Raw genomic sequence first — 26,441 nt, 5'->3', positions numbered from 1 at the left:
CATGGATTGACACCCGTCAGCAGGTAGAAAATCACGATGCGGGACACCTCACGCAGCGGCCTTTGTCCCGTTCAAGTCCTTTCTATGCGCGTAGCTCTCACATCACATGATAAGTTTACTGAAAAATCCAAGAATTGAGGGCTTTCAACAACGGAGGCCTGCGTCGCCTGCAGCGCCCCTAGATCTTTCGTTCGAAGTCACGCTCCGAGTCCTGCATCTAATTGCGTCATTGGGAGGAGAATGGTTTCCTCTCCGTCTTTCGAGACGCATTTGCTATGATCGTTCCAAAACCCCCCCAGCAGTTCAGTCATCTGCAGATTTTTCTGCCACTTACTAGTACGTTTTTGATCATTCTGCCGCTCCACCTTCGCTCTCTGCTAGACCATTCATCTGCCATCTTTCTGCCATTTCCCCCTGGGTTCCACTTAATCTTTCTGCCAGCTTTGCAGAATTTTCTGCCGTTTCTGATCTGCATTCTGCCGCCCCACCTCCCACCTTGTCAAGTAAATATTTTTCTCTCTGGTTTCGGTTCCCGCTTCACACGCAGGCTCAGTGTTTCTTGACACTATCGTCCGACGCAATCATCCTGTTCAGCGTACGCATCACTCACTGCCCTTGACCATGCATACATTGATGACTTCGTCAAGCTAGAAGGCATGGGCAACACAGCCGGTCACATGCACGAACAAATCGTGGCCACCTGACATCATTAGAAATTCTGGAGAGATGGGCAGACAACTTGCGTTGTTTGATAAGCTTCTCATATGCAAATAGCCTACCAATTTCGGACCCCTTCATGGACAACGTGTTGGTGTCTGGGTAGGTTTGTATTGTACCAAGCTGCAAGCCATGCCACATGGACCAGAATGAAGTTGCAATTTACTTTCACTACCTGGAGAAGTTGTGAGGGTCACAGCTCCTACATAAGGGTGCAAAAACCATCCGCAAAAGCTCGACCCACCAAGAGATAACCGAAGATGCGATCGAGTGAGAGACCGAGACTGCTGATAGTGGCCGGCAGGCGACCACTGCTCGAGCCGCATGCCGGACTAAGGAACGCGTGAAGCCCATTGAGGATAACAATGAAGCTCTAGCGATGACAATAGGTAAACAGATCAAAGAACTACAGTACATACGGCAATCAAACTTATGTTCGATGCGTGGAGGAAGTCGGAAAGACGGAATAGGAGCGTTGAGACAGAGCTTCGCGTACATAGTCGAGCCGAAGCTAGTCAAGAACGAACTGCAAATGGTGAAGGAACCTATGGAGGGCGAAAGCTCCAAAACAGACGAAAATCTCGAAGCGCTGGCGATGGCGGTTGCGACTTGGAATGGCCCAGGTGTGTCATACGCGGACGTTGTGCGAAGCGGCTTTGGCTTGCAAACACGCCGACCGGGTTCAGGCGGCAGTGGAAAAACGAGACGAGTGTGATGCATGCCACAGTGTAGCGGGTGGTGTCGCGCCATAGCAGTAGACCCAAGGAATCAATGCTGGACTCAAGCTAGTCAAGAACATCGCGGAGAAGAGTTTCGGTTATGGAACGCAAATGCTATAGTAGCAGCAGCTCTTTCAATACTAAATCCACTGTGGATGTTGCACTCTGACTATGTATGTATCTCATGTCGAATGCGACCCCACGCCACCCTGACTGAAAGAATGCGCTACGACATCTGACAAAGCCTATTCCGCTTGCAATCATATCAAGTACACATTTACATACCTAGCGGTACACATATTAGGTGTATAATTTCAGACGCAGGCAAGCCTGGCCGAGGGGATTTGGTAGCTATAGGTTGCCAAGACATCCTGGCCTAGGAAGACATGCCTCCGGCGTCAGGCCCCATAGCCGTGTTTCGTGATCAACGCCAGCGATGCACGTAGACTGATCTCCTTGGGCTTCTTCCACGTCAGATAGAAGTCCGGCTCGACGATAGCGTTTGAGCGGCGTTCACGCCTCCAGTGTGCTACAAGTGCCACCAGATCACTAAACACAAGGCATACGAGTGCACAGCGCTCAAATATACGGACATCGTGCGAATTACGAGTCAGGATCATCGCAAGTGCGTGCCAGCACTACATGCTTAGCTATGAAAGCCGACCGATGTTCAATTTCCTAGGTATGGCTTATGAATGAGCTGCTTCCATAAATCTCCTTTACCATCTCAACGTCCCCTGAAAATGCTCGATCGACTTCTTCTCGATTTCTTGACTTCACGGTCAACTCGCTGCTCTTCACCACCTCCGGCGTCCATCTGCGCTTGTTCGGCACAAGCTGCGTCAGTGCCCGCCGAGGAGGTGTCAACAGCCGCGCCCTTTCGAAGTCGATGATTATTACGCCTTTGATTTCCTCATTCCACAGCATGTTTTCCTTTCGCGTGTCATTGTACTCAACACCCTGCCAATGAATCGCGCTCAACGGCTGCATCGTCATCTCTTCCAGGTGCCCGCCTCCACCATCTACATTCTCTGTCGTAAAAAGATCATTCCCTCCCCACGACAGAAATGTCATGTGCACCACATAGACCCGGTGGTCGTAGTAATAGGTCCTGTTCAGATGCCGAAGGTCAATAGTCCCAAGAAACACAGGCACATAAATGCCTTGGATAGGCCGTAGACGCTCGTAAACCGCTGCCTCGTGCTCAAGGTCTTCGATGAAAGCCCGCACTGTACCCTTACTGACGAAGGTGTAGCCGTACGCGAGCAGGCTGATTTTGAACAAGACTCCCCGTGCGCCGCCTTGTGCCAAAGGTGTTACACCATCGTCTAGTGTCCGCTCCAGCTGCTTTGTAAGAAGCTTCACGAATCTAGTGTGATTGATTGGATGACGAGATTCTGCGCGGACACCGTCGTGGTTGTGGCGGCGGTAGCTTGGGTTCCAGCCGTGAAGGAAAACATTCGGGCATCCTGGGTCAAGGACGCCGCCTCTGACGAGCCCAAGCAAGCACTTCTGCGTGCAGTACGGCCTATGTTCATTTTTGCTTCTTCTCCTTTCACCACCATCCCGCGGCCGATGCTCTAGAAGTCGCTTACTGCGTCGGGTTCCTTGGCTACCCTGGCCGCCCTGGCTCTGGGGGTTCCCTCCGCGAGTCCGCCTTTCCGTAGGCGTGGGTGTGCTTGGCACGTTCCGCCTCGAGTCGTCATCCGATGATTCAGAGGATTCGTTCGGGTCCTTGGCGACTTGTTCCTTTGTATGCCGGTCCCCCGCATATCCTCGTCTCGTCTTTCGGCGTAAGCACGGAGATCTATCGACATCTTCATAGGCTTTTGGTCTGTATCCCGGCGAACTCTCCGGTGGCTGTCTTTCACTGTCCGGAACGGACCGTAATGTCGTCTCGAAGTCTTCCGCCCACGTCTTCAGCTTCTTCATAGCTTCACGCCGCTCGTCCTGCCCATGTGGCGATCGTCCGCCTGGCATACTCAGAGCAATCAGGCTGAAGGCCAGATACTGCGCAACTGCCGTACAGAGGTGAGCATGCTCGGGGTGAGCTTCCGCCTCCGCAGACGGCTCTGCCAGATGATAGAAGAGTGTCTCAGGCTCGCGCCAGTCAATCATCAAGAAGACGATTGCCTCGCCCGTCGTCAATAACCCGTGCTCGAGCCCGCCTTCAATCATGTAGTGATAAGTCTATGCAATGGCGGCGGCCGTGAGTCTCTCGGCATGATACTGAAACCGCGCATCTAGGTCGACTGATGTAGGGATCGGTTTTTGGTTGACCATCTCTCTGTATATGTTCATCGGGCGCAAACCGAGGCGAAGATGAGGCGCGATAAGTTTGTGCGGGGGCTTGTATTCGGAAATGTAGAGCATTGTGCGACTTTCCGAGTCGGCGGATTCGGAGCAATAGACGCTCGGTTCGTAGCCGTTTGAAATCGACTTTGCTGTTGTACGGTGTAGAGGGGGGGTGTCGATGGGACGTTGGGGTTGACGACCTCCTCGGCCGTGTCACTGATCGCATGCGGGTGGTTCTCCGTTGGTGATTTTGCGCCTCACGATTCTGGTTCCCAAACCGGACAGGAACGATCGGCCCTCGAAACAGCGTCGATCGGAGGGGAAAGTGTTGTCGTAAAGTTTAATGCGCTGTTGCTGTAAGAAGTCGAGCCGTGGCTGGAGATTGGTTGGACACCACTTATGGCGTGGGTTTGTGATGGACCCTTGAAAGTCAGTCGACGGTTGGTTTTGACGGTAAATATGCTGTGAACGAGGGAATGAAAGGTAGCGATGTATTCGTTGAGCGAGGTGGGTTGGGCTGCTCTGCCTCGCCGGTGCGCTGTCGTTCTGCTTCGGCGCGTCGTCGTTCTTGCTGTTGCTGACGTTCTGCCGCCTTAGCCCGGTCTTCCGCTTGTTGCAGATTCCACTATGCTTCTCGATTCACCCATGATGCCTGCGGCTAACGTCCTGATGACAGCTGTCTTCTAAGATGGCCCTTCAACAACGGGAGAGACGAAGCGTGGATTTCGAGCATAGCCAAATCGTTCGAGTGGGTCCTCTTGCGTTGTTAGAGGTTACGCTATCTTTGCAGGTACCCAAGGAAATGCCACTTCCAGGACTGAGGGCACCAGAGTGGTTCCGTATCGAGAAGTCACGAGTAATGGCAAGCATGATGGTGAAGGGATATGGGTTCCAGGCGCAATCCTTGTCGCAAGCGAGTGCATCAACACTCACTAATGTTGCCAGTCTTGCCCCTTCTTCAACGTCCCCCTGTTATAGCATCGACTTGGCAGACATATCGCCCGGGCTACTGACAGGTAGTGAGCAGGAAGCTTATGAAGTTTCTCTAATGATCTATCAGGAGACTTGCTACTTGCGGATGAAGCTTCGATGTTTTTACGTTGAGTAGACAATACGTCTACATCAAACTAGCAACTCCTTCCGTCCAAGAGTGTCAACAGCACCAATCGAAAGAAGGCAATGGCAGTAGGTAGGCAAAAGCAGAGCGTCAAATGCTACTAGATCGGATGTTAGGAGAGGAGGGAAAGTGGCAAGAATTGAGGCAGTGAATCATGGCCTGCGATTGACCATGAGTCGAACAACTCAGGAGCACTGCAAAGACAGTCGCAAGAACAAAGAAAACACGTCAATTCGCGCCGCTTTGAACATTTTATCTACTCACTTTGCCACATAGACGATGACAACATACGGACACGAGAGAGAGAAACACCAGATGTGGAAATCAATTTCAGCGGCAGCTCTGCGAGTAGTGCTAACGTGGTCTAAAGTGCCAGTCCTCCACCCCATAGGTGCATTGCCGCCAAACATCAATCACCCAGACGGATCCTTCACTTCGCTCTGACATCTTGTGTCTTCAAAGTCCATTGGCGATTTTGCTACCAGGATCGGATAGACCCCTTTCTTTGTAACTTTAGCCCTGAAAGACTACGGTGTGGTCGAACTCACCAACTCAGCTCTCGATCTGGGAAAACTCTCGTCATTCGATGACGAGTACTCGTAATGCCTGTTCTTGTAGCGGACCTGGATGTACATGTCGGCTCCGTACCGGCGTCGTATCTGCTCACAACGCCACATGATGTTCTTGGCGGCCTTGTCGCAGTTTTCGTTGGTCCTATCTCTCTTTGGTGGTTTCTGACGAGAAGGCATATTGGTGTTTTGGTCATTCACTACACGAAATGCAAACTGAGCTCTACGCACGCGAGCACACCAGTTTTCTGCTGTGCTATGAACGCAGGACCAAGGTTTGACAAGAGCATTCGATTGGATATTTCTCAGATTGTCATCCTTCTCGTCCCAAACCGTCGGGCTTCAGGCAGATACTGTCGACTCCACGTACGTAGGGGGCATCAGGTGGCAGCGACTTGCAGCTGAATCTGATTTCCGACGGAGCACCGGTCATCGGTGGACCTGTGACAAACGGGGCCAGAAGGCAACAGCAATAAGCCGTAGCGGAACAGGCTCAAGAAACCACTTTACAACTCGGAATTGTCACACCATTATGCCGCCAACTTTGCGTCTCGGCCTCAACTTTAGTAACTACAGTATGTACTGTAGCAATATACTGTATATGCTTTTATGTTGTTACAGTACAGTGGCTACAGTAACGAAAAGGGCTTCATGCTTAATTCAACACTCTTCCATCTTTCCGCACGGACCCGCCTGTTCTTGGCGCTTACACTGTGCGATCTCATACGGCTGTACCCGTAACCGATTTGGCGCAGCTTATAGCTCCTGTGCCGAATCCACTTCTTGATTATCATGTTCCTTAATAAGGGTCACTATGCATGCATAAGTAGGAGCAGGATCGCGCTCTTGTGTCATGATAGTCTTGTGTTAGCTAATCCACTTAATGCACCAGAGACATATTATGATTAACTCATCGCTAATCCCAGCTAGTTCTCTCCGAAGCCAGATCTATCGCTAAAATAATCAATTCCGCATCCAGCTCTATACAGTATGCATCTGTCTTGGATTACGAAATGGCGTCTCTCAATTTCCGCAGCTTGAAGCATTGTACGACGAAAAGGTCATTAGCTGGCCTGTTTTCCCAGATTCTAGATGGATTGTGCTGCAGTTCATCAAGGTGTTGACCTTCAACACACTCACTACGCTTCTAGCCATCACCATGCCGCCGCCTTCACATGTATTTAATAGTTAACGAGGCCTTTAAAATTCAACACACGGCGTGGTAAACTCAAAGTCTCTTAGTGGAGTGCTATAGCTGACTGAGCAGCTATCCAGGCATTTGTCAGGGATTTGCTTATGATCATATCGCAGAGGAAGATGTGCTGCGGAAATGCAGAATTAGGCTCCATCATGGCGTTGGGGGTTGCGGCGGGGGTGATGGCTGAGAATGGGCCGGTAGGGCGGTTGATGGAAGCAGTTCCGGGACGTTCCATAGTTCTTGAGCCATTAGGAGCTCTGTTGCGGAGAATAAAGCTGCTGTTCTGGCGTAATTGCAGGGATATATTTATGTGGAGCTCTTTTAGCAGGTATCCTTTTCGAGTTTGCAAAATCTTGATTTGGACCAAAGGAACGTGATTTTGGAGGTTTGAGTTATCAAGAACTCACTCACCCCTTCACAGCCTGCGGACTGCTGCTGTGGCATTTCTCATCGACCGAGCAATGGAGGGATCCACATCACCGTGAGTGCGTCCAGAAGTGCATGCTGACAGTTGCGGGACCGAATTGGCAGTTTCTTCCACCATGATTCGCCTGCGGCACAGCACTCAGCCGCACAAGGCTGGCGGCAAGAGGGATTTCCCCTCTCGCAATTGATGACTTACCTGAGCGATGACATTGAACGTCCAGTCTCCATTGCCACAGATTCACACGACGGCCTAGTTTCATTCCTGCCTGCCGCTTTTGACGGCCCGCGCGATTCGTACCACCGCAAACTCCTCTCGTCCGACAAATCCCAAAATACACGCGATCGACCGAAGATGTCGCAGGAACGGAGCCGCGACGACTACAAGGTGGCATGGATCTGTCCATTGGCGGTGGAACGGATTGCAGCAATGAAGATGCTGGATGAAAGACATACAGCGCTCCCGCAGCCCCAGGAGGATCATAATGTGTACAGCCTGGGGACAATCAATGGTCATAATGTCGTCATTGCAGGGTTGCATCAGCCCGGGAACTGTCCAGCAGCTACAGTTGTGACGCAAATGAGGATGACATTTCGCAAACTAAGGTTTGGTGTTCTAGTTGGCATTGGGGGTGGTGTTCCGGTCGAGACAGACAGTGGAATGATACGGCTGGGTCATGTAGTGGTCAGCGAGCCAGCAAGGGGGCATTCCGGCGCTCTGCAGTACGATCATGGGAAAGCGAGAGAGGGTCACTTTGAGCGAACGGGTGCTCTAGCACCACCACCAGCAGTTCTTCTCAATGCTGCGCAGGTACTGGAGGTGGAACGAGCAATGCTAGATGTCGATCCAGTGCAGCAGAACGTCCGTCGAATCGACATAACCAGCCGTGGTCTTCGACGGTTTCATTACCCCGGCGAGCGGAACGATCATCTCTTTCCACCAGACTACGTCCACCAACATCAAGGAGCACCTTGCGCCACTGATTGCGACCCATCGAAGTGTATACCTCGAACGAGCGATGATGACGACACGTTTGTTGTTGTGCACAGGGGCAATATCGCATCTGGAGAGCTGGTGGTTAAGGATGCTTTACTGAGGGATACACTAGCTCAGCAGTACGGACTGTTGTGCTTTGAGATGGAGGCTGCCGGGGCGATCGCTGGCTTTCCCTGCCTGGTTGTGCGCGGCATCTCGGACTACTGCGACTCGCATAAGAACGATATGTGGCATGGGTACGCGGCAGCGGTGGCAGCAGCGTATGCTCGACAGCTCTTCTTCCACTTGCCGGTAGATGAGGTGCAGCGGTAAGAGACTCATTGTATAGGACATGAGGGTTATCAGTCTTAGGAGCTAATACATCCAATTAGATGCTCTAGTGATGCAACACAGACATCCTCTCCTTCATTCATACTCCCCTTTAAGCTACCAGGAGTCAATAGCGTGAACCAATTCGTGGCCAGGCATGAAGAACTCGGGCGTCTTCACAAAGAACTGAAGTCGACTGGAGACCGTCGGACGGTTATCCTGCATGGTCTGGGTGGCATGGGAAAGACTCAGATGACAATTGCATTCGCGAAGAAACATCGTGATGATTACTCGGCGGTTTTATGGCTTGATGCGAGAGACACGACAGCGCTCAAGCAGAGCTATCAACGTCTGGCCCAGCGAATTGTCAGAGAGACTACTTGTCTTGCATACGTCCAGAATGCAATCGATAATGAAGACCTCGATGGAATAGTTGAATCAGCCAAGCGCTGGTTAGATGAACCAAAGAACGATCGTTGGCTGGTCATCTATGACAACTATGATGATGTCTTATTAGATAGTCACATCACTACCAACCAAAGTATCCGATGTGCCGCAGGGATGGCGCCTATCTCCGGCAAGACAAGCCAAGCCGAAGCAGCAAGTTCAAAAGCGTACGATATCCGCCCATACCTCCCCGAAACCGACCACGGCGCCGTCATTATCACGACCCGCTCTGCGACAGTGAAGCTCGGGCAGTTGATTCGGCTAAGCAAGCTGGGCGATATCAACGACAGCTTAGCAATAGTGGCATCAACATCCGGCCGTGATCATTTCAGCAAGGGTATATCACTATAAAGGAAAACTTTGAATAGGACTAAATTATTGAACAGATCCTGACGCTGCGACGCTGGCACGACAGCTGGACGGACTTCCGCTTGCCCTCTCAACAGCTGGAGCCTACCTAAGCCAAGTGACAACGACCTGTGCTGAGTATCTCCGACTATATAAGGAATCATGGCTGCGCTTGCAGAAAGGAAGCCCCCAACTTTTAGAGTACGACCGAGCGTTATATTCTACGTGGGAAGTCTCATTCAGACATATTCAGCAGCAAAGCGTGGGTGCAGCTATGCTCCTACAATTTTGGGCGTACTTTGATAGCGAGGACCTATGGTATGAGCTTCTCCGAGAAGCAGCGTCAGAGGGGCCTACTTGGCTACAAGAGGTGACAGCAGACCAGATCAATTTCAACACAACGATGAGAGTTCTCTGTGAACATGGACTAGTAGAGGCGGACCCACCTAAAGAAGAGGTGGGAAGAGAATCCCACGGATATAGTGTGCATAGGTGTGTTCACGCATGGATGACGTATGTGCTGAATTTAGGAGTGGTGGATAAGGAGATGACTTGGATAGCGATGAGTTGTGTAGCATCACACGTACCAAGTAAGGAGCAAGTAGAGTATTGGTTAGTCCAAAGACGGCTCTTACAACATGCGGATCAATGCATCATCAAGGTAGGCACTAGTGCGGAGCCGGAGACGAAAGAATGGATGTTCGAGTCTTTCGGCAACCTCTATTCGGACCAGGGCCGACTCAAAGAGGCCGAGGGCATGTACCAACGGGCTCTTCAAGGCTACGAGAAGGCACTGGGGCCAGACCACACATCGACACTCAACACGGTCGGCAATCTAGGCCTCCTCTACTCCAACCAGGGTCGACTCAAAGAGGCCGAGGGCATGTACGAACGGGCTCTTCAAGGCCAGGAGAAGGCACTGGGGCCAGACCACACATCGACACTCTCAACGGTCGGCAATCTAGGCAACCTCTACAAGAACCAGGGCCGACTCAAAGAGGCCGAGGGCATGTACCAACGGGCTCTTCAAGGCTACGAGAAGGCACTGGGGCCAGACCACACATCGACACTCGACACGGTCGAGAATTTAGGCAACCTCTACTCGGACCAGGGTCGACTCAAAGAGGCCGAGGGCATGTACGAACGGGCTCTTCAAGGCAAGGAGAAGGCACTGGGGCCAGACCACACATCGACACTCTCAACGGTCGGCAATCTAGGCCTCCTCTACTCCAACCAGGGTCGACTCAAAGAGGCCGAGGGCATGTACGAACGGGCTCTTCAAGGCTACGAGAAGGCACTGGGGCCAGACCACACATCGACACTCTCAACGGTCGGCAATCTAGGCCTCCTCTACTCCAACCAGGGTCGACTCAAAGAGGCCGAGGCGATGTACGAACGGGCTCTTCAAGGCTACGAGAAGGCATTAGGATCACACGCCATGAAGACATATGTGCCTGCATTGAATACATTTGAGAATCTTGGTTCCTTGTCCAAACAGCTGGGCGATGCAGAGGCAGCCGTCACGTATTACCAACGGGCACAAAGCGGCCTTTTATCTGTGTTTGGATCTCACAACGAGCGGTATAGAAACGTATCTGGCAAAATCTACTCCTTGCAGTCCTCTTCGCAAGAGACGGATGTTTCGCTTAGCGAGGACGAGACGGATGAGTACTATAGTGCAGAAGAGCTGCAGGATGGGGGGTGAAAATCAGATGGAAAAGATTCAAGACAAAATTGAGGGGTGTCTCGTCAAGGTGAAAAGTTTTCAGGTTGGTGGAGAGTGATTTTTATTGTACAATATAACAGTCACAATAGCCAGCATCATGTGCAGAATAATGATACCTCTGCATAATCGAATTCATAACGTCAGCGGGCAGCAGACCCGCAAATTGAGCTAGCCTATTTTGGCTGTCGAATGTACTCCAATCGATAAGATAATAAATCGTACTGTGTGAGCGCCAAGAATGGCTGAGTCCGTGCGGAAAGAGGGAAGAGAGTTGAACTCAGCATGAAGCCCTTTTCGTTAGCTACTGTAGTAGGTGTCAGAAAGTCCGGGATGGAATTCGGAAGTTCGCCGTGGATAACCGCTGTGGCGGTGGCCCTGATCCCCTGGGATTAAGGACAAGTTTGGCATGATGACCTTGAGAGATATTTGCCATAAAAGCGACCCTGAGAGGTATTAAGCAGAGTTTTTCCAGTCTGGACAAACCCTGATAGCTAGGGTAACTAAGCCCTACCTTGGGACATAAAAGAAGTCCTAGAAGATCCTCGGTTGAAGAAGAGGAGAAGATTTTTCATAAGACAATACACATCACTTTTCTGGTCCTATGACTTGGTGCACGATTCGACAGTAGGGCTCTCAGTACTCAGTCTCAAGTGGATGTCGCACGCCGACTATCCCATGTCAAATGCGACCCGCCACCCTAAAACGAAAGAGTGCGCTACGATACATACCTGGTGAAGCCAATTCCGCCTGCCGTTGTATGTATGCAGTGCACATGTACGGACCTAGCGGCGAGATTCAGCTGCAAATGATTTCAGACGCAGACAAGCCTAGCCGGGAAGAGGCGACCTGACAGCTACTGTACGCAAAAACCAGCCTATGACGTTAAACCATTTGGCTCAGCTGGAGATGTCTTCGTTAGCTGTTCGTACTGTACGCGTTACTGTATTACTCTACTTTGACAAACTATTCGCAAGAGACGATTGCTGACAGCATCAACGCAAGTATCGTAGCAACTTTAGACGTGCGTGTAGTTCATCGTGAGTCTCACGCATGAGATGATGAGCTGTTGAGAAACGACAGTCTCGCAGGCGAAATCCATTCGATAGGTGTTTCTGCAGTCTGTATCACTAGCCACTAAGCTCTGAGCAGAGTAATACTCAGTGTCCCCACGTGGCAACACACCCAGCGACTCCAAACTTATTACGAAAACGCCTGGTTTCTCCTATGCAAACTCGCCACAGTCTTTCGCTAGTCGGTCGCTTCTTATGTTACTCTTCACGGATCACCTGAATGTATGTCTGTCATTTGGCTACGCAGAGGTGAGGCCCAGGATATTCATATGGTGGGCGAGTCCGGTCTAGGGATGCCACACTCGGTAGAGTACGTGTTGTGGCCGCTTGTATTCCAGTCAAACGATTGCGTGATTATCTGGCCGTCACCGCTGGCTGTTCTCAGATGGAGCGATCTATCTATAGAGGCTCTTACATAAACGTGTGCAACTCTAGGCGAAGGCGTTGCTTCGCTTTTCTTGGTTGGTTGATGGTGTTGGGCAGCTGCAGAGCAGGCGGCTTTGATTTTAGTTGCGAGATCTGAGGGGGCCGTGCTGCGTGCAGAGCTTGTTTCCTGACTTGGGTGCTCTCTCCTGGATACTTTTACCCGCTTGACACTGTCGCCTTCTTCATCGGAGTCGCAGAGGAGGAACGTCACACCATGGTCCTGTGGAAACTTCCGCTCAGAAGGCGTCTCAACTGACGGCGTAAACCGCAGAGGCGAGAAGACGGAATGAAGCCTTGAGGACATGATGCTGGTGGATAGGTTCACCATGCAGTAACAAATGTCCCCGGGATGTTTGAGGCCCCAATCTGGGGGTGCATATCGCTTCCGATCTAGATGCACGCGTCTGGTGCAAGAATTTGCTTTATGTGGTATGCAACCGGTGTCAAATGTGGCTGCTCTGTTTCTGCCCCTTTTTGACCTCGACGGGTATAAGCCAACGAGTAGAGAGGACAAGACGATTACTGCATTTGTCTATGTGGCTCCATTTGGTCAGGTCGAATGCTGTTTTCGAGTGGTGTGGCTTGGCGCATAGTGAAAATGGGTGGCCGTGAAAGTTGTTTTGGGAATCGAAAGTGGCTCCTACCCTGTGCAGGACTCTCAGCTTGTGCGGGTTTTCCAAAAGGATCCCTATCGGATGTTTTGGGAAGACCCCCAGCAACAGCCCGAATGGGCGCCTGTCTTCGAGTCGCAGCGACTCCATCGCAGCGGCCGAAGAAAGCTCCTTGTCGTATAATTAGTTACCAACATTGCCTCAAACGAGGTTGTTGCGAGAAGCCGGAAATGGATTCGGCTGGGATTCGAGGCAACTTGCGGGGGACAAATCGAGTCTGGCGGACAGGGTGCTTACTGAATTGGGGTATACTATGCCGTATGTGTGTGGCTCGGGAGCATGGCTGTATAATGAGCTTCAAGTGAGGGCTAAAAATCGAAAATAAAGGGTCGGTCAGTTGGCAGGCAGCTAGCCCACTTCCGCTTCTGGACCTCCAAATGTGGAGACAAGACCAGAAAAGGATTTCGCCAAGAAGAGGATGTCTCAACAAGCGGGTGAAGCTCGGAAGCCATTTCTGACTGTTCTCATCGAAACACACCACCTGCGAAACGACACACGATGCGCCCGAAATTGTCCGTCGCCAAGCAAGCACCATACGCCTGGGTCGCAACACCGAATCTTTCTCTCCATGGCAGCGCCAACTTCGAACTTGGAATGGAATGCGAGGGTCGTTTCCGACGTAGGGTGCCGTCCACCGGAGGATGTCTCCGTTCTCAGATTGGATATGAAGCCGGCGAGTCTGACCGTGTCACGATGTATTCTTCTTGCTACGCTTCTGTCACAAACGACGCCACCTCGTGTAATGAGAAGGCATACCGTTCAACATGAAGCCGATATCTCTAGACGTGGCGTGGCACATCTTCAACCACAGCGAACCCCATGTTCAGTCTCAGTTCACACGGTGCTCACGCGCCTGGCACTCATTCTTCAACCCCAAGCTTTACCGACAAGATGTCACAACGGGGCAGTACTCCGCCGTGTTTAAGACAATTTCGAATTGCACAGACACGCGGGTGGCCCTCGCCACGCTTAGGCATGCTTGTCGAGCCGGCGCTGACTACAATAAACCGGCGATCATGTTCGTGATGGAAGCCCAGCAACCCAGCCCTTTTCTGGTCACGCCCCTGTACGTCGCTGCCTCAAAGGGCTATCCTGACATAGTGTCATTTCTCCTCGATCATGGGGCAGATATCGACGGGGTCCCCGACTGCCGGCTGCGGACTCCTCTTTTCATATCTCTCCTCAGCCAGGACGCAGAGACGTCCATGATTCTCCTCCGCCGTGGCGCGCGTCTCGAGTCTCCCGAGTTTGGGATCAACGCGCTTCACCAAGCGGCTGCGGCTGGACTGACCGAGGTCATGACGTATCTGATCGAGGAGAAAGGACTGGCGGTGGACAAGGTTGATAGCAATGGCGACACGCCGCTGATACATTCCTTGTTGTCGCCGTCCCCAGAGACGGCTATAACCCATCTAGCGCGGTTCGATGTGGACGTCAATCGGCCTACGACGATAGACACATGGCGCATGACGGCGCTGAGCATGGCCTGCGAAGACGGCATGTTCTCTGCCGCCCTGGCTCTGTTACAAGCCGGAGCAGACGCTACGGGCGAGTCGGACGGCTTGGTAGAGGGGGCTGACCCGGCGCTCCTCATCTTCGAGCAAAAACCACTCGAGCTGGCTCTCCTGGCCCGGGCCAAGCAAACGGACGGAAGGACGGCAGTGGTGAAACAGCGACTCATCGACCACCTTCTCAAGTCAGGCGCTGACCCAAACGCAGCGGTCTGCATATCGGCGCGCTGCAACTGGACTGGGCCCCTGTTGCTGAAGCTCATCCGGATGAGACGCCGTTGGGAGGCCGAGATGTTGCTTTCTTCGGGCGTTCTGGATATTGACAAGCGCGACTCGAATGGCGTAACGAGCCTCGATTGGACGCTTTCGACGTGCCATGGGAATCCGCTCATGGCGTCGATCCTGCTGCGACGCGGTGCCAAGACGAACGATGCAGTGTTGTGCGGCATCCTCAGCAAGCTGTGGCGGCTTGCGGACGCGCGAGACGACTGGAGCGTCATTACTCTCTTGACGCGCGAGCCTAAGCTGCTGAAGATCTTCCACGTGGTGTACTCGCACTGTTTCTGGGTGGCATCCCAGCGTGGCGACGCAGTGGCATCACGTTTCCTGCAGGACTCCCCGCAGATGGTCATACGTCTCGTCACGGAGATGCTAAAGAACGGGATTAGTCTGACGAAGACGGGCGTCTTGAGCATGCTGCGGAACAAGAAGGAAGCGAGGCCGGGACCGGTAATTGCAGCAATTCTGTATCCGGAGAGGAACAAGGCCTCGCGGAGATGGTGTTAGCTAGCATGGTAGATTGGCATTTTGTGTGAGCAGGTTCGAGGAGCGTCATCACAGTGAGAGAATCTATGATGAGACTTTAAGGTAGCCAATCGTAATGTCGTTTCCATCCAGTCATAAGGCTCGGCGGGAGGGGTGACACCTACTTATCACATGACGCATGTGCATCCCTGGCGAAAGCTACAGTTGGCTTGCTAATCACAGAATTTATCATGTCAGATTGGCTTCTTCTTCTTCCAGAAAATGAATGCTAGTCAGGTGTTTAGAAGTATAAATACGGAGCGCTACACCCGCGGCCGTAATGTAGAATCAAGCCTTTGCCGTGAACGTTCAGAGTCTGTCTTGCAGATTTCCCTTCACAGTAACACGGTCACCGACAAGACATGGAACCTACGTCCGATCATCTTCCTCTGAACCACTCGACGGCACAGCTTTTCGGTGCTTCGTTCCTGAACCAAGACGAGCTCAACGAACGAGAAAGGGCTTCAATGGTTGCGAGCAGAGGTGGTCGGAAAAGGGCGCGCGTCGTCAGCTGTGAGTTGCCATCACCGTACATACGTACGTCCGTATCGTTAATGGCACCTACTGATCTCATGAAGCCAGTCCCGGTCTTGCCACGCCTGATGACACATCTGACGATGACTGTACGGCGCCAAACACTCCAGACACACACAGAGGACAAAACAATCCATGGACGAAAGGCGATGGCGAGTTCAGAGCCACCGAGTTCAGCGCAGCCGTATCTGTCGCTGTTGTGGTTGCGCTGATACAAGATACTTCACGTTACCAGTGGCCTGCAACCATTCACGCAGAGCTTGACGGCAGCAGTAGCGGTGATAAATTCATGTTGAAAGTGCTAGTATTGCCGCGAGACAGACACGTCCTGAAAGACATAGCACGCATAGTTAAGGAACATTGTCAGGCTATGGAGGGAGCATGAAGGCCGCAGACGAGAGATGCCGGCTCGTCTCGAGGGCAGCGTTTGCGAGAAGGTGTGTCACGATAGCAGAGACTAGCCAAATATTTCGTTGTATCCATCCATGTTTCCCAGATCCATGTGCGCGCGTGTTACGCACTTAATATGATCGTCTCTGGATCATAAGTGGTTGGTTGCCTGGGCTTGAGACTTGCAACATAGCATCCAGCGACTAGAAAATCCGGCGACAAGGAAGACAGTCACCTTTGGCTTCAAAGACGAGCAGTATACGCAAATGGCTTTGCTACACTAGTAGGCTAATTTCCTACCTACCTATCCATCAACAATTAATATTACCTGATGGCGTCCGACGCCAGTGCAGGATATATACCACGCTTTCTCATCATTTATCGAGAGCTTCCCGTATCCTTTCATCACGTTGCCTCTCTTGAAGCGGAAACACAAAACCAACACACATCAAGATGGTAGTGCGACGAGGTTCAACAGTCCAGGCAGCTTGGTCCTCATGTCTCGAGGTTACTGAAATCATTTGCACCGCTACAGATGGCGGTCGCGCGTTCTACGGCGTGGTCGTAGAGATCCGTGACCCTCTCGCGTGGGATTGGCTAGACGCTCGTCAGCTTCTGTGGGTGTTTGAAGACGAGGACTGCATCAAAGTGTGGCAGGAGTCTGTCGAGCCACCTCGACCGAGCCACGCGGCTTGGACGTCCCGTCTTCAGTGCATCGTAGGGTGCTGCGAGACTGATGAGGGCACCACCCTATACGCCGTTAAGTGGGACGGCTATGCGTGTCCGACGTGGGAAGCAGAAGAGGATCTTGCAAGTCACGGCCAGCTATTGGTCGATCACCATCAGATCTGCAAATGCACGCCCGGCCGTGAAAGTCGCCGCCAAAACAGCGAATGGGAGTGGCGAGATCGCCGAAAGATGAGGGAGACTATGGGGGTTGGTGATTGGTAGCAAACAACGTAAACTCAATGGCAAGGATTCAGGTTTGGTCCAATTTTCTTCTGCTATGCACGGAAGCAAGATGGATGTATTTATGGCTGTCAATCAGTGTAGTCTCCGCTGCCTGCGTCTCATCGATGCTGGGGTATTCTTCCCGCCTTCTTCAGAGCAAAGAGTGCAGCGCGAATGTGACTGTCGTTGAATCGAGCTCTGACGGTGCAGGGGGTGGTCGTTGTGGATATGACCAAATGAGGGGTGTGCATAAGCCCAGGAATGAACTGTCGTATGCACGCCTTGGATCAAGAAGCCGCTTCTGGAGCATAGAAGAAGCCGCTTCTGGAGCATAGAAGAAGCCGCTTCTGGAGCATAGAAGAAGCCGCTTCTGGAGCATAGAAGAAGCCGCTTCTGGGGCATAGACGGATCTACTGATTGACAACAGGCGCGCCCCGCTTAAGCCAAGAACCATAAGCCTGTTTCTGAGCGGTCGCCAGCTAGGCTTTGAATTATTTCAAGGTCGTGAGAATGGGTCTCGACCATGTTGCCCACGCAATCAAACCCGGAAGCCGGTAATACCACCGACGAGCAGCAGCACGAATCGATTGCGCCCAGAGCTGCTCCTCCGGGACATTGCGCATTGAGCCTCTCGAAGAGATCGAGCAGTTGACCATAGCACTGTACTGTATCATCTACGCCACCGGTCAGTTGTGTAGATCCACGACACTTACGTCTGGGGAGTTCTGCAGCAGAAAACGACTAAAAGGGTGTCTCACGAAGCCTGCCAGTACAGAAACCAACAGAGCTCAGAACATCAAGTCATCATCTCAACTCAATGCTATCATCGACGCAGAAGAGAAATCAGAATACTCCACAGAAGTCGACGAGCCAACTATTCAACGTCTTACATTTACCCGCTGTGTGGGCTTCAACAGCACGGCGGCCAGTCGCTTGTTGATCTTGGCTATGTTGAGACATACAGTACGTGGAACGTGAAAACACGTTCAGACGTGCGACGTAGAAAGAGAGGGTTCAAGCCAATTAGTAGAAGTATATCAGTATTATTACATACAGTATAACTCTAGAGGTTATGTTGACTTTCGCTTTGTCAACCTGATTGATAGACCTTTTCAGCCGCTTTCAATCATGCCAAGCCCGATGCATGCTAAGCTACACCGTATTCAAATCATCGGCCCATAGTTCAGCAAGGGAAAGCACGGATGATGAACCGCTCGATCGTCCAGCGAGCTTATCTGGCCAGCGAAGCCTTCTGTTGAGATGCTGTCAGGTCCAAACTGCACACCGGCTACGCCCCAACAGCCGCCATTTTCAAGCGCAAAGTCCTGTTGCAGCATAGGCTGTGCACCGAGGACGTATGTCCACGGCTGAAGCGGCTCAACCGGTGTAGCATAGACCAGGCCTGGAGCAGCTGCCGGGGATCCGTCGGTGCATCCGCCGTGGAGGTGCATGCTCTCCAGGCAGTAAGCGCTCGACATTCCGCCCTCTAGTAGATTCTCAGCGCTACTTTCGCAACTCAGGTTCCATCCATAGGTGGGGTATGACCATGTCATGTCGTTGTTCGCTAGGTTCAAGAACTCAAAAAGCTGTGGGTCCAAAGGAGCACTTCAACTCGTTAGCAATAGTCCGCCTCTTTATAGCATGCAGGGTTTTGCTCACGTGGTGTTTGTATTGTCCGAAAAGAAGGAACACGTCTCAATCGGATAGCTGACCGCGTTTGAATCGCTACAGTCCCCGAACATGGCATTCTGGACAGCCATACTTGTCGATATGACGTCATAAGACTGCGGCTCGTGCGCTGAGACTATGTCGTCGAAGGTGCATTCCCCAGAGGACCTCAGAATCGCGGGCGGTAATAACGGACAACCCGCTGAAGGGTTGCCCGTTATACTAGGCCACGGTTCAATGTCTTTTTGGCGCCTTACTTGGTAATGCTGAATAGTCGTTGACGATGAATTATGCGCTGGCGGGGTTTGTGGTGTGAATGCGTTTTCAAAACGAGTCTCGGCGTCGTCCAGAACCATAGGAGTGACTGGACTAGGTGTCACCAGACTTGATATAGAAATTCGGTGCGTCATTGCTACTGCCAAGTCCGTTGTGTGCGTTGCTCGCATGAAGTAGTGTGAGCGTAGGAGGTGAAGCCAGTGATTGAGGGAACGACGGTGCTATATGTATTGTCATTTGAGGGGGATATCTAGCGATCTTTGTCAGGTGACACAACTCACACTCGCGCAGGTGTCAATGAGCCCCAGTGATCATGGCCATGAAGAGGCCACTCATGTTCCGTGAAGCTCGCGCAATCCAATATAACAAGCTGACGTATAGCCGGCAAACATGATTGGCTCGGCGCATAAACTATTACTGACGAGCGCTAGGTTGCATTCAGGTTTGCAATACATGTGGTGCTCAATGTAAATATCGCTGCTTCACGGTCGCTTTTGGTTAAGCAAGTTAGCATGGTGAAACGTCATTAGGCGGTAAACCCTGTGGCCTCCACTTGACACAGGATAACAAACGAGCATCCTTGCCAGGTTCAGCCCTTGGTACTGAGTGCGAAGCAATTAATAGATTCTAAGATTCGATTGGGCCGGAATGGTTGGTTGGGTGTGCCTGATTGGTGGCTATAAGCTGCCGCGTAGTTCATCCGAAGCGTCATGATCAAGCATCTCGCCCATCTCGCCTAACCATAACTTTACGATGGTGTCTGACAGTCCACATGTTGATAGGGAGATCCATACGGACGTTCCGGGTGCTGCCGTTTCCACGTTTCTGCAGGATGGCACGGACGGGTTTGTGAAGGACACACGGTCTATAAACGTCTCTATGGAGTTTGACAGCGGCAGGGATACTGTCATCACGGCGCGCATCTCGTCCCTCACCGACCGTCCGCCTCACGCGTTAGCAAGCCTCCTCTAGATCTACCACACTCGGGAGGCAGGCACGACGCGACTTCGCTCGGGATGACGGACTAGAGCCATCAGCTTTTTTACAGGTTTGGATATAGAGCAGATATCTCTGTGTTGCAGAGGTCATGGTGGTGTAATTGAATCATTGCACGATCATCAATTTGAGCTTGACCTATGAAACTATGCGAGATGTCAAGGTCGGGTTATTCAATTAACCTATCACGTGCTGTGTGAAGCTGACATTTGCTTATGCAGAATACATATAAATTTTCTATAATGCATGAACCTTACAGTAGATGTTCTTAATTCTGGGAAACATTAGAGATATTTTAGGTTTATTTGTAAAAGCGTCATACAGCACAAAATAAAATACAGAGGCAGCAATCCTTCTGTTTCCGGACTCCATACAGGTTACAACAGAAAAGATTTCTTTAGCTATTAGAACTTCCGAAGTTTCTTTACAATGTAGAGATAGAACAGAAAACAAAAGTCAAGATAGACATAATGTGGAACACAGTGGATAGTGCAAGCAACTTGGTGTTCATATCTTAGGTAGTTGAAGTCGTCCGCACTGCCACGAGTACTTAGCGGTCGTGAGTTCTTCAGCGTGACCGGGGAGATCCACAACCCCCTCGCACAAACGATTAGCTGCACAATCATCGAATTCCGTGGGTAAGACTGCACTGAGGTATGTGAAAGCTGTGCTGAGAGACCCCAGGCAAGCTTGCATGCGTGGATGCCATGACTTCAGTCTATCGTTCGCTGCTATGTGCGTTCGACGGGAAGCAAAAGAGGATCTTTCCCGGAACCCAGGCCGTAACACAGCCTGTCACTGTCAAATTCAGTCTCAACTGCAAAGGTGTGGGTCAAATAACAATGCAGATTCATGTCATAGCTGATTGTTGAGCGGCGTAATCTTCGCTAGCATACACCCATCGACTCAAGTAGTTGCGTCAACCAAAACAGGACACGACCGCTTGTCATCCGCCGGTAGGTGGAGCCTCGGAAATGGATTCGTGTAATCCTGAGGTTACGATCTGGTTCTGACATAGCCGGGAGGAGGGGGTGGACCGACTGGGGCAGTCCAGAACAGGCTCTACTTTATACACAACCCAGACCATAGAGCCCATTCTGGACCACAGAAGGGTCCACTGGCCCGGTCACGGCTTTGCTGCGCGACCGAACCTAGATATCTCTCCATATCAGGAAGAATCAGTGTCTCAATGTTCCTTCAGCAGCAAGACCTTGTTTCCAGTCAGCCCACAACCAATCAGCATGTCGCAGCAATCCTCGAGTTATTTCGACGTCGTGAGCGAATGGGTGTCTTCCATGTCACCTCAAGAGAAACCTCAACTGACACGCTCGGTACGCGGTCTCCGGGAGACATTTGATGCTGCAATTCGCCCAACGGGGCCACGGGGGCACACTCAGCCCCACACCACTAAGATCGACCAACATGCACCTCGTCAGTCTACGGCAGGGACTTGGCAGACCTCCCCACGCGCCGCCTTCTGCAACATGCGAGATCGTGCAAGGCGTGCGACAAATCCTGCAAGAACGGAAAGCGAGCACGAGTCTTCTGGTCACGAGACGTGCGCCATTATCGACGCGGATGAGACGACAGAATGGGAGGACTGCACGGAAGCCAGCGCGCCAGCTGCGAGGCGTCTTCAATTCATCCGGCGGAGGGATTTGAATGGTACGGCGGCCGGTCGCTCTTTGATTGCAACTATGCTAGATGAGTTGTGATTTTGCACGGGTGGAAAAGCGGTTGCGAGTACGGAGTAGACATCATCGATGGTTGTATAGCCACTGGTAGTCCTGTGATTTTTTTATAGACACGAATACGGATGAATGTATTTATATTCGCGCTGTTAGCCTGCTCGGAGAATGCCGGTTGATCAGATGCGTCCGAGGAGTAGATACCAAATGCTACATAATGCAGTACATCGCTACCTAATATATAGGGAAACCGAAGTCGGGCCAGGTGGAATGCGCTAATACTCCAAAGGAGTCATCTGACCAGAGTACGACGACGGAAAAACGGTGATGGGTTCGATTGTCTCGTCTGCTGGCCTCCATTCGTCGCCATCTGCAGGGAAAAGGTTCTGATTCTGAGTAGGCTGAGGGACGGAACCGCACGTCCAATGATGAGGCTCCTCAGTCGGTGTGGCGAAGGCCAAGTGAGCACCACCCAGAGCACCGCTCAGATGCGCATCAGTAAATTCCGCTTGGGGATCCGCAGTTATACCCACGTAAGCGCTTGAGGTACCGTCTACTATTGACGTCCACTCTTCACTCATAAAAGGCATACACCATCCGCAATAGCAACTGTTCGCAGGATAGAGCGGAACGGATCCGAATCCACCCATATAAGTAGCATCAAGGAGCTGCTGGCCGCATAAGGATCTAAGACACCAAAAGCTTTTCGGGGTCAGCAGCAGTTTACCTCGTCGCGGAATGCAGGGCTTGCTCACTACATGAATGCATCATAGGAGCACACTGGACACCTCTGTATCGAGTAAGCACAGAGCCCAGGACTTCTATTGCCGTTGAGCATTCGTTCCCAAGGAGCTATGCTCGTATATGTGCTGTCCTCGGAAGTGGGCTTCCAAGGGGGAGTCAGCATCTCAGGCAATGGTAGCGGAAGCGCCTCCGCGGTACGACTTGTTGTGTTGAGGCACGCCATAGTGACGGTCTGTTGGTCTGCTAGGTGGCACTGGATGTCTGTCAACGGCCACGACGACAGCGACGACGTGTAGTCCACTTCCAAGCTTTGCTGTCCGGACATATCTTCAGAGAGAGGGCCAGTATTGTTTGGAACTGGCTGCATGACCGGGTCGGGCGCCAGTAGGGCTGGTATCGACATCCGGTCAGTTGAGGTCTGAGATGTTGGGGTCGGAGATGTTAGGGTCTGGAGAGCCATGGTGGTTACAAATTCGCCAAGTCGTTAAGTGTTCAAAAGGAAGGAAACAAGTTGTTGAAGGCGTGACTGGGGAAGTTACCGTACTATATACAACGGAGGTTCGAGCGGAACATCTAGCGGTGATTTCGAAATTGTAAAACCCACGCTAGCGTAGTTGATGCTGACTTCTGGTCGCAGCGAACGTGGATGTACGTGTCGTTACTCTATGTTGTGGCGATGTTGCCTCGCGCAGGTCAGGCTAGTTGACGATCGTCCGAGATAAACAGCAGAAGTGCCCCAGACGACAAGAGCGGGGCTGCATAATGATGAGCAACAAGCAGACTGGGCTGTGTTGCGGAAGGCGACGAATGCAAAGGTCGAGAGACTGGTCAATGTTTGCGCACAAAATGGCGCCCGCAGTGACTGGAGAGGTAATGTTGGGTTGGACATCAGACGTGAAGCTTGACGTTCGTAGTACCGCACCGCAGCCATTCATGGATCAACAGGCCAGTTGCGCGGAACGAAACGCGGCATGCAGCATGAGCAGGCGTGACGCACGCACGCATCAAGCGACCTTAGCCGAAGTATTTCACTATACGACAGTCACAATCCGGTTCACATTCTCGACCTCGCTGAGTATCCTAGAAGGGCAAGAAGACTGGCTGCTGCGGCACAAAATACGCGTCAATTCACCATCAGCAGATGAAACTATATGATGGAGAGCCTAGCTAGAAGTGAAATAACATGCTCTTCGACAACGCACTCTTGACCGCCATTATCACCAGCCCTAGGCAGATAGAAGTCGCAGGCCCCGTTCTGGCAGACGAAGTGAAGCCCTCCAGGTGGGCTGCGCTCACGACCTGCGACCTGCATCCTGCTCGGTTGCCCACATGGGCATTTCGGATTGCGTGGATCGCAACCGCGGACGTCGGCAAAGCATTGAAATTTGTTGCAAGAGGGGCATTTATAATACGGTCGCCCGGCGTTCCCTTTGCGGTTGGACGAACGTGTCACATGCCGGCTAGTAGTCGTGCGACAAAACCGACAGCGGGGAGTTAGCGTATTGTCAAGCGCGGGCGAAGAGACCGGGTAAAGGATCAACATGTTGACTCTCAGGGCTGGAGGCTCGACGATTAGCTTCATTGCATCAGAACCAGCGTTGTCCGTGTTGCACTGACCTTGACGAGTGATGATGTGTGAGATCTATGAATACCGCTGGTTTGGGACAGACACGAATTGTTATGTGATAAGAAACGCCAGGCTTAAGTACTTTACGAGCATATGAGAGACGTGCTGCTAGACTTCCTACAACCCGAGATATAGACCATTAACGATGCATAGTTTGCAGAGTGAGTTCGTAAGCTTACGTCGACTTCGATGGGAGTCTATTTGTTTAGCTTTTCCAATAGAAATCTTGTCGGAAAGCGGCTTAAGCTCGGAAGAGCAATGTGTGTACGCAATCATAGCAGTGACACAGAAGCCATAGTTCTTATGCAAAGCGAGACTAGTGCTCTGCTTCCGAGGCAGCCGCTGGCTATGAAGTGGCAAATGAGATATGGTCTATGCGTGGAGAGACACTGTGCATTCGGGGTGGGAAGCCGGGGAAGCAACGCTTTGATGATGTCTTTTTTGCTTGTATTTTTTCCTAGGTCATACGCGGTTGCAATTCTGCAAAAAGAGTATATACATGTATGTATGCACTGAGAGTTTCCACTAGACGCAGATTTGGAGAGCTCTAGACTAAGACGATGCGTGTTGAGACCCTGTAGCCCGCATTGAAACTTTTTAGCTGATTCTGTAACCATATTAGAACTCCAGAAACTTATTCAGTGAATGCGTATTTTAAGTTTGTTTGTCTGTGTTAAGCGGCTACGCTTGTTTAGAATGAGACGGTACAAGTGTGATCACATGTCCTGATTGCCCTGATTGCCCGGATTCAACGCTCGATGACGACAACGAAGCGGCTGACGGACCACAGGTCATGACCTGACCCGCATGATGTACCACGCAGAACCTTTCGCCATTCTCGGGCCCAGTGATGGAGGTCGGCATCCGCACATTGTTTGGGGGCGTTTGTGACTTTAAGACCTAGCATTGGGCCGCTTCAGCCAGACATCATACACCTTTGCTGGCATAACATTGCTTACTTTGATAGCCGTAATCTCACAAACTGAGGGCGTACTGACGAGAGACACAATGGGCCCGTTATTGAACTAAAGACTCGTCTCAGTTGATAAGTGGATTTGTAGAAGCTAATGCTTGGTATCTGTAGGAAAGAAGTACGTCATCCGACCACGTGATCGACCTACGTGTACCGCCCTCCAGTGAATACTGTACCGCCGTTATGACGATACGCGAGCTCGCTTCTCAGCGAACGCTTGCGTGCCAGCCAGGGTTGCCCACTGCTGAGTTCCAAAAGTGACGTCTGTATCCTCAACTACAACCCATTCGAGTGGACGTGAGTCATATGCCGAAAGAGAGTGCCGCAAAGGTATTCTGTATAGTTTTTTCCAAGGCAGCTGGTGATCCGCAATGCAAAACTCCTCCAGGAGCCCCTGCCCCTTGTTATAGTAAAGTACGCAAGTCGTCAGCTCATCCCTTCCCTGGTTGAACAGGCTGCCAAAACTTCTGACTTTTGTATGGTCGTCCATGTAGTCGCTGTCTTGTTGGATGTTCAACGTAAATTGCCGATCAACGCCCTGGATACGCGACAGTAACTTGCCGTCGAATCTGGGATTTTTCAGTGAATCGGATAACTTGTCTTCGTATTGCAAATCGCCCGTCCAGTCCATGGATGCAGCTGCCAAGTGAAGGTCTCGGCAATTTTCACCATCAGCAAGTCGCTTGAGAGCAGACCCAAAGAAAATGGGATTGGCTCCGAGTTTGACGGCCGCTTCGTGCCATTTATTGTTGACGAAAAATGTGTTCATGACATAATCGAGGACTTCCTTTGCTGACCTGGTCATCTGGGGCAAAGCTTTGAAATTGTTTGGCTGAACGATGGGGACCTGAGACCATGGGCATTGGGTACTGCTTATATACCGAGTAGATTTGCCAACGGGCCCTCTCTGCGTAGCTGCGCAATGGGAGAGGCGTTTTCGGCGGCTGCTGTACACGACTGCGCCGATCATGCTCCCTGAAAGGGGCCAGTGACGGCTACATGAGATGAAGCCAACATCAGAGTAGCCAAACTTGTCCACAGGAGAATTTTGATATTGGTGAAGGAGCCCATAGAGTCTGCCAAACTCTCTGTACCATACATACTGTATGTACAGTACTGTACTGTACAGTTCATGTAGCAAAAGTACGAGTCTTGAGAAGCCAATGAATGTTTCCGAAAAACGGCAACACCTTGCCATCAACGAGGACTTCCGTAGGTCGGTTACTTGCAGCGACTCAAATCGGCGA

At 51.5% G+C, this 26,441-nt stretch overlaps 8 protein-coding genes across 8 annotated transcripts; 5 read left to right on the top strand and 3 right to left on the bottom strand.

Annotated features, from left to right (window-relative positions):
- Nucleotides 1-2,114: 2,114 nt before the first annotated feature.
- CGGC5_v016966 (uncharacterized protein) lies at nt 2,115-3,614 on the bottom strand (the record flags this gene model as incomplete). The annotated part of the gene is made up of 1 exon (XM_066153666.1): nt 2,115-3,614. One exon carries the CDS (start codon nt 3,612-3,614, stop codon nt 2,115-2,117), a length of 1,500 nt encoding a protein of 499 aa, XP_066006953.1.
- Nucleotides 3,615-5,261: 1,647 nt separating this feature from the next.
- Nucleotides 5,262-5,597, bottom strand: CGGC5_v016965 (uncharacterized protein; the record flags this gene model as incomplete). Its single annotated transcript, XM_032025919.1, has 2 exons — nt 5,262-5,351; nt 5,397-5,597. The coding sequence occupies 2 exons, from the start codon at nt 5,595-5,597 to the stop codon at nt 5,262-5,264; spliced, it is 291 nt and encodes a 96-aa protein (XP_031877561.1).
- Nucleotides 5,598-7,870: 2,273 nt separating this feature from the next.
- On the top strand, nt 7,871-9,559 carry CGGC5_v016964 (uncharacterized protein; the record flags this gene model as incomplete). Its single annotated transcript, XM_066153665.1, has 5 exons — nt 7,871-8,343; nt 8,407-9,128; nt 9,178-9,340; nt 9,396-9,457; nt 9,525-9,559. The coding sequence occupies 5 exons, from the start codon at nt 7,871-7,873 to the stop codon at nt 9,557-9,559; spliced, it is 1,455 nt and encodes a 484-aa protein (XP_066007021.1).
- A 277-nt stretch (nt 9,560-9,836) lies between these two features.
- Nucleotides 9,837-10,844, top strand: nphp3-6 (Nephrocystin-3; the record flags this gene model as incomplete). Its single annotated transcript, XM_066153664.1, has 1 exon — nt 9,837-10,844. One exon carries the CDS (start codon nt 9,837-9,839, stop codon nt 10,842-10,844), a length of 1,008 nt encoding a protein of 335 aa, XP_066006951.1.
- Nucleotides 10,845-13,796: 2,952 nt separating this feature from the next.
- On the top strand, nt 13,797-15,329 carry Tnni3k-2 (Serine/threonine-protein kinase TNNI3K; the record flags this gene model as incomplete). The annotated part of the gene is made up of 1 exon (XM_032025917.1): nt 13,797-15,329. The coding sequence occupies one exon, from the start codon at nt 13,797-13,799 to the stop codon at nt 15,327-15,329; it is 1,533 nt and encodes a 510-aa protein (XP_031877558.1).
- A 380-nt stretch (nt 15,330-15,709) lies between these two features.
- CGGC5_v016961 (uncharacterized protein) lies at nt 15,710-16,266 on the top strand (the record flags this gene model as incomplete). Its single annotated transcript, XM_066153663.1, has 2 exons — nt 15,710-15,860; nt 15,926-16,266. 2 exons carry the CDS (start codon nt 15,710-15,712, stop codon nt 16,264-16,266), a joined length of 492 nt encoding a protein of 163 aa, XP_066006952.1.
- A 458-nt stretch (nt 16,267-16,724) lies between these two features.
- On the top strand, nt 16,725-17,222 carry CGGC5_v016960 (uncharacterized protein; the record flags this gene model as incomplete). The annotated part of the gene is made up of 1 exon (XM_032025916.1): nt 16,725-17,222. One exon carries the CDS (start codon nt 16,725-16,727, stop codon nt 17,220-17,222), a length of 498 nt encoding a protein of 165 aa, XP_031877538.1.
- A 1,163-nt stretch (nt 17,223-18,385) lies between these two features.
- CGGC5_v016959 (uncharacterized protein) lies at nt 18,386-18,982 on the bottom strand (the record flags this gene model as incomplete). Its single annotated transcript, XM_032025915.1, has 2 exons — nt 18,386-18,827; nt 18,882-18,982. 2 exons carry the CDS (start codon nt 18,980-18,982, stop codon nt 18,386-18,388), a joined length of 543 nt encoding a protein of 180 aa, XP_031877559.1.
- Between the last annotated feature and the right edge of the window lie 7,459 nt (nt 18,983-26,441).

The sequence above is a fragment of the Colletotrichum fructicola genome (genome assembly GCF_000319635.2).
Source record: "Colletotrichum fructicola Nara gc5 chromosome Unknown KSG_Nara_v1_contig11, whole genome shotgun sequence".
In the NCBI taxonomy this organism is placed as follows: Eukaryota; Fungi; Ascomycota; class Sordariomycetes; order Glomerellales; family Glomerellaceae; genus Colletotrichum; species Colletotrichum fructicola.
The sequence above is the reverse complement of the archived record's forward strand: the minus strand, read 5'-3'. Positions and strand labels throughout refer to the sequence as shown.